Source organism: Cenococcum geophilum (genome assembly GCF_001692895.1).
Source record: "Cenococcum geophilum 1.58 unplaced genomic scaffold K441scaffold_4, whole genome shotgun sequence".
Classification (NCBI taxonomy): Eukaryota; Fungi; Ascomycota; class Dothideomycetes; order Gloniales; family Gloniaceae; genus Cenococcum; species Cenococcum geophilum.
The window spans coordinates 129286-136109 of NW_027137562.1; the positions used below are offsets into that span (position 1 = coordinate 129286).

General features: G+C 46.3%; 2 protein-coding genes across 2 annotated transcripts; one reads left to right on the top strand and one right to left on the bottom strand.

Annotated features, from left to right (window-relative positions):
• Nucleotides 1-993: 993 nt before the first annotated feature.
• On the bottom strand, nt 994-3019 carry K441DRAFT_702765 (multicopper oxidase; the record flags this gene model as incomplete). Its single annotated transcript, XM_067653424.1, has 4 exons — nt 994-2105; nt 2154-2631; nt 2682-2704; nt 2796-3019. The coding sequence occupies 4 exons, from the start codon at nt 3017-3019 to the stop codon at nt 1070-1072; spliced, it is 1761 nt and encodes a 586-aa protein (XP_067508694.1). The 3' UTR covers nt 994-1069.
• Nucleotides 3020-4328: 1309 nt separating this feature from the next.
• Nucleotides 4329-5790, top strand: K441DRAFT_539896 (phosphoesterase-domain-containing protein; the record flags this gene model as incomplete). The annotated part of the gene is made up of 2 exons (XM_067642577.1): nt 4329-4544; nt 4597-5790. 2 exons carry the CDS (start codon nt 4329-4331, stop codon nt 5788-5790), a joined length of 1410 nt encoding a protein of 469 aa, XP_067508695.1.
• Nucleotides 5791-6824: the final 1034 nt, after the last annotated feature.

The following is a 6824-nucleotide window of genomic DNA, read 5'->3' on the forward strand; positions in this document are numbered from 1 at the left end:
CTAAAGAGTCTTAATTATAATTACCGCTTTAGGGCAACCTAAATATATAGTTTAAGCTATAAAACACCTATTTAAAAATAACCCCTAACCTAAAAACGCCCCTTTCTTTTACTTTAAGAGATTAGCCTTTATAAGCTACGCGGTTAGGAATAAGCTAAAGTATAAAGTTACTACTCTTAGCCTCTACTCTAAGCTCTATAACGGATACTTATTTTAAAAAGGTACTGCTTAATACGCTTAAGATAATGGTTTTATAGACGGCTAAATATAGTAACTAAGCCGGTAGTCCTCACAAGCGTTCTAGCTTTACTATTTATTATCCCTAAAAAACCTATTTTAGCTAAGTATAAACTTCTAACGTAGAACGCCAATACCGTTCTTATTATTACTCGCCCTAGATATAATGGGCGAAGGTATTTAAGTACAATAGCGTATAGGAGTGCCTATTTTAGCACTCTAATATATTAACTTAAATCTCTTCTTTTCCCCCCTTTTTTATTTTTTATTTTTTCTTCCCCCTACTCTACCTTGTATAGTATAGGTGCTGCGCTTTTAGGTCTATAGGTATTACGTTTAGTTAAGGCAGGGTAATCCCCTATAAATGGCCTTGCGAATATACCCATTCTTAATTAATACCTTTAAGCCCGTACCCACTAATTAGATTAATTAATCCTCTTTTCTGCAAGTGTGTAAATAATAGATAGATATATCTATATGGCTAAGCGAGCACTGCAGCAGTACCCCTGCATCTTAGCAACACTAACATTATTAACATTTACAAAATTAAGCCTTGCTTGCTTGCTTTCCCTCCTACCTATACCTTTTTCTTTAGTTGTATATTTTGGGCTTTATAAATAGATACTGTAGCAATATACTTACGCACAGGTCCATGGGCATTACGTTTAGTTAAGGCAGGGCAATCCCCTGCAAATGGCCTTGCGAATATACCCATTCTCAATTAATGCCTTTAAGCCCGTACCCACCAATCAGATTAATTAATCCTCTTCTCCGCAAGCGTGTGAATAATAGAATAAGAAAATGATAAACTTTGCATAATCTTAAAAAAGTCTTAACTACTACATAGAGCCAGGACGTCACTAGGGATGATCCACTGACTCAAGATATCGCTTCGGCTTTGGAATTGCATTAACAAACCCGACTCCATATGCCAGCTAATGTGGCAATGTAGGGCCCACAACCCTGGATTATCAGCTCGGAATCGAATTAGTGTCCACCCATATGCATCAATTGTTAGGGTGTCTCTTCTCATCGGATTGGTTGTATTCAAGGTGGCATATGAATTCCAATCGAAGTCACCGAACCCAGAAGCCATGACCCAAAATTGATGTCCGTGTAGGTGGAAAGGATGTGCTCCCTCATCAAGAGAATTAATTAGTAGGTCGATTACTTGGTATTCCGGAATGCTGATGACGAACTGGCTAGCCTTATCGAATGCTGAGCTCAGTCCAGATACATTGAAAGTGCTGTTGTCTGCCTTCAAGCCCGCAACAGCTTGGTTCAACGTCGGGACTTTCGCAGCTGTCCAGGTTGTCGAATTGATATATGCTCGATCGAGGGCATAGGCGCCGATTTGGAACGAAATATCGACTCTAAAGGCCTTATCTGGTGGTGGTGCAATCTCAACGAGGGCTGGCGTAAGCATCGAGGGGGAGAGATCTTCACAAACCAAGTCTAATGCTGTAGACCAATCCGCCGAGTCCGAGGGTTCATCTGTGGTATTTGTGTACGTAATGAGAGCTTGAACGTCAGGGTTTAGAACTGGATTATCGTCGCTAAAACAGTGCGTGATCATTTGCGCTCGCATCCAGTAATTCGCTGATGTTTGGTTCGTGTGAATGATGACGGAATAGCGCTGAGCAATATGTATCGGCAGGCGATTAACCGTCACCGGTTGGACCAGGGTGGAGTCAGCTTCGATTACAGACAGAGTATGATTGTCAATTGAAAATTCGAACTCAGTGAAGGCACCAGTATTGATGAGCCGGAGGCGATAACGTTTGCCTTCGGTGACTTCAAAAGTTGCTCGTGTTGAATTATCCTGGCATGTGTAGCCGCTATCATCAGCGTACAACGAACAGTTGAAACTGGACGATGTCAGCGTATTCGGAGGAAATTTTTTCGGGATTCCATACTAATTCGTTCCCTGAATCAAGCCGTTATCGGGAACGGGTTCAGTGTTCTCACTTCCAGAAGCGAGATAACCCGGCATCAGAGCTGCGCTCAAATCGTGACACCAATCCTGGAGAAGGACAATCTGGTCAAAGTCATAGCTCTCTTGAGTAGTGGCTTCCTCGGGAGCGTGAACGATTAGCGGGCCAACAATACCGTCGGTGTATTGCGAGGAATAATGTGAATGATACCAATATGTGCCGTATTGGCCCTCAATTGTAAAGTTGTAAAGGAAGCTCGCGCCAGGTGGAATGGGACGCTGCGTAATTCCTACCGATCCGTCCATCCAATTCGTGCCATTCTGATAAAGGCCATGCCAGTGCAGCGCTGTTCCATTGCTCAATTGGTTTGTGACATTGACGAGCACACGATCGCCCCGATTCACTCTAATGAGAGGGCCAGGAAATTGCCCATTGATGACGAGCAAAGGACGAAGTACACCTTACTCCTTAGTTACCGAAGGAAAAGATATTCAAGACACAAGATCTTACCATCCGGGGCGGCCTGTATTTCACTGATGGTGAAATTGAAAAGCCGGACAGTTGGGGATGCGTTGACATCAGTTCATATTAAGATCATATTCCAAAGTGGATCTTCTCCATGACTGCACGTTTTCAGAAGCGTCACTCGGCGCGGTTGGGCTTGGAGAGGGTACTGGACTTGTTGGATTCGTCGCTGCGGCTTCGCTGTGAGTGTGATGCTTTAAACCTAAACCCAACCCTAAACCAAGCGCTAAAGCAATGATGACAAAGGTGATCACACCACCAAATAGCAGCAGTGGCCGATGATTCGAACCTTTTGCCGCCGAAGTGTTCTTTTCCTCGGCCATTTCTGCCTGTGACGGACGCTTTTGCGTGTCTATGACCACGGTTCAAGGTGTTGTCGACGCAGTGACCGATTTTACGGAAACATACTTTGATACGAAGCTGATGAACTAGCTTCCGGTGAGAGAGAGCACAAATCCACACTGGTACAGGGCAAGCGAAGGAGAGGGTCAAAACATCTGGTAAGTTTTCGCAGGTGAGTACAATGGGAGCAAACTTGGAGAGTAAAATGATGATTTGTTCTCGGCTGGCAGCAAATGCAAGCCATTAGAGAAGGGTACGCAAGGGTTCATTAGGACTTGACTAGACATCCGGAACCATGACTACAAATGTACTAATTAGTGAATGATCGGGTTGAGCAGCTTCCCGTCTCAAGGAGGGTTACGGGTATGTGGATGAGGGGGAGGTGCCGGGCTGGTGGTCGAAATACGATGCATGCCCCATGGCTGGTGCATCTGGGGTGGGTGGCACGGGTGGCTCACGGTAACTAGTAAGAAAGCGAAGATGGAAAACGTATTCGAGCCCACTTCCGCTCCTCCCACATCGGGTTTGGCGTAACGTCCCGGTATCTCCGCATCTTGCGACTCCCAGAGCCGGAAGGATGGGACAGGCTGCACGTGCGCCATCTCCAACTTCTAACTAGCCAAGGGATTCTCGTTGCTTGTAGCAAAGCTTAACTGTCCCGACATTCTTGGCTGCCTTGAGTCGTCTAGGCTCAGAGCTTGTAACTGCGCATTCCTCAGATGGTAGCTCTCCGTGCTATCTTCCCAGAGAAGCGCCGTCAGAGCTGTCTTTTCCGCAGCCTAGACATGGAAACGTGCTGAGTAGCGTTTAAAAACCAACAGACTTGCCCTTGCATGCCCGGGTGTCTTCGGCTAAACCAATGCCTATTGTACCTAGATACACGGCGACTAGCTGTGTTCGCGGCCCGCCGATCACGACGCTTATCCGTTGGCTGGCGTTTTCTCGGCCTTCTCCAGAAATACCCATCAAGGCAAAGCTTTGCGCCTCAAAAATCAGCCTTGACCCGAGCTCTTCTGCATCCCGTCTGCTCCGCCTTGTGCACTTCCTTCGCCAGGGCACGCGTAGCACTATCGCAGCCCCGGAGCTTCCAATTGTGCCCTCACTGTCACCAGATCCCGGGCATAAAGTGCCTGGATCTCCCCCAGGTTATGTCGGTGGTGTGACGCGCAATACGTTCTCTGAAGGTTCCTGTACTTGGAGCCAGTCACTCTCAATTGTAGTCCGCCATACTAAAGCCGTTTCGTCTCCTCCTGTTCTCGTTCACATCAGCCTTGCATCAGAGTATTCGACATGTTCTCCGCCGTCATCTTTGCGTTCCTCGCAATCGCCACAAATGTGGCTTTTGCGGCCACAACCTCATACGCTTCAAGAGCGCCCGAGTCAACAATTGAGCCGTCATTGACTCAAATCATTGCCACACAAGCAACTCAAGCAGCGCTGTCTCCTGTCTCGAATGTGCAAGGGAAGGGCTTTGATCGGATTGTCCAGATCTGGCTAGAAAATACGGTTAGCTCCCAAGCCTTTCACTCGTCGTCCATCTTTAACACACAAATCGCAGGACTATGACAAAGCTGCAGGAGACCCCAACATGCAGTGGCTTGCCTCCCAGGGCATCACTCTCAGTAATTATTGGGCTGTGACTCATCCTTCAGAACCCAATTATTGCGCCGTAGTAGGGGGTGACGATTTTGGGATGGATAACGATGATTTCAATACCATTCCCGCCAATGTTTCTACGGTTGTGGACCTATTGGACACAAAGGGCATTTCCTGGGCCGAATACCAAGAGGCCGAGCCATACGCCGGATTTCAAGGTTTCAATTACTCAAACCAAGTCAACTTCGCCAATAACTATGTCCGAAAACACAACCCACTTATTCTCTTTGATTCTGTAACGAGCAATGCCACACGCCTTTCTCTCATCAAGAACTTTACGTCCTTCGATTCCGATCTAGCAGCCAGGACCCTCCCTCAATGGTCGTTCATCACACCCAACATGACAGATGACGGACACGATACTACGATTACTTTTGCCACCAATTGGGCCCGGACTTTGCTTGAACCTTTGCTCAATAACACATATTTTATGAACAACACGCTTATCATACTCACTTTCGATGAGGTCGAGACCTACACCATTGGCAATAAAGTCCTTGCCATCCTCCTAGGTGGTGCAATTCCCTCTTCCCTCAAGAACACGACCGATGGCACTTTCTACAACCATTACAGCATGCTGTCCACGGTAGAGGTGAATTGGGATCTTCCATCTCTTGGGCGATGGGACTGTGGCGCCAATGTTCTCGAAATTGTTGCAAACAAGACTAACTACGACAATTATGTTGTCGATACCTCAAACCTGTTCTTCAACTCGTCATATCCTGGCCCACTTTCAGATGCCGAGTACGTGCCTGTGTGGCCAATTCCAGATACAAACGCGAAGTGTGCTTCTGGGCAAGGTGTTTTGGGTTCTATTGTCTCCACGTGGGGAAAGTCGGATGGAACATACAACTACAGCAATGTCTATCCGTATGATAATGCTAGCGGAAACGATGTTGGAGGATCCGCCAGTTTGGAAACCCCCACCCCCACAAATTCAGCCTCAGGGACCCCGACTGGCTCAAGTACGGCCGGCGCCGCTAGCGCGACGAAATCTTCTGCAGCAAGCCTGAACGGTGTCAACTTTGCCGCCGTAATGGGGGCTATTTCCTGGGCCGCCATTTACAGCGCCTTCGAGGGGGGTAGTACAACCTAATTTCAGATCGACACCTACCCATTCTCATCAGACAGGGATTTCCGCTGTCTTATCTCCTCCGAAATGCCTGAAGAATTGAAGCAGTCAGAAATAAATTCGCAAACCGACCCTTCCGTCGCAAAGCAGTACGACACCGAAACCCCCAAGGACTAACAATTCAAAGAGCTTTATGCCCTAGTCGACGGCCAGAAGATTTAATTGCTGAGTGCATATCGGCATGGCACTGGTAGGCTCTCCTTTATGCTAGACTATTTCAAATGTTTAAGATTTTCTCTTGCAGGACAAGTAGGCCGCTCAATGGCGGTTGCTAAACGCGCCAACGTACAGGAGGAAGTTCTCCGATCTGAAGAAGAACTGCGGAGTGCAGATTACTTCCCAAGGCTCTAAACCCAAGACTGGGTTTCTGTCTCTAGTAAAGCCGCCACGACGTCAAATTCTGTTGAACGGACGATCAGGAATGAGAACTCTGTTTATTAAAGAGGGCTCTAGAAGCTCTCTTATATACATCAGGTAGGTCCAAATACAATGACGACGACGTCGTCATGTAGTAGGTCATAGTTAAGAGAAACAGGTAATGAGACGTTCGATGAGACATACGAGCTCAAGATACGAGATAACTGAGACATAGTTCGTATAGACGATCTAGGTCGTCAGACAGTATTACGATGGTAGTAAGGAACTTCGATTTAGGTTAATACACCCCCCCAGCTGCACAGAGCCTTCTAGGCTGCTGTAGAAATACTAAAAAGTCACAATAGCAATTTGGTGTTAAGTTAAAGGAAATCCTCTATATATTTACCTTGCCTAAATATTATTTAAATTAAATTAAATTAGATCCTTAATATTAACGAGGTTTAATTACTAAACAAACGTCTTGTGCTTTTGACGAGGCAGAGCCTTTGTTAGGCCGTCTGCTGTCATGTCCGCAGTAGGCACCCATTTAATATTAATGCTTCCTTTATAAACTTCCTAGCGGAGCTAGTAGTAATAAATATTAATATATTAAAGCTTAGTGTTAAGCTCCGCGTTGCTTT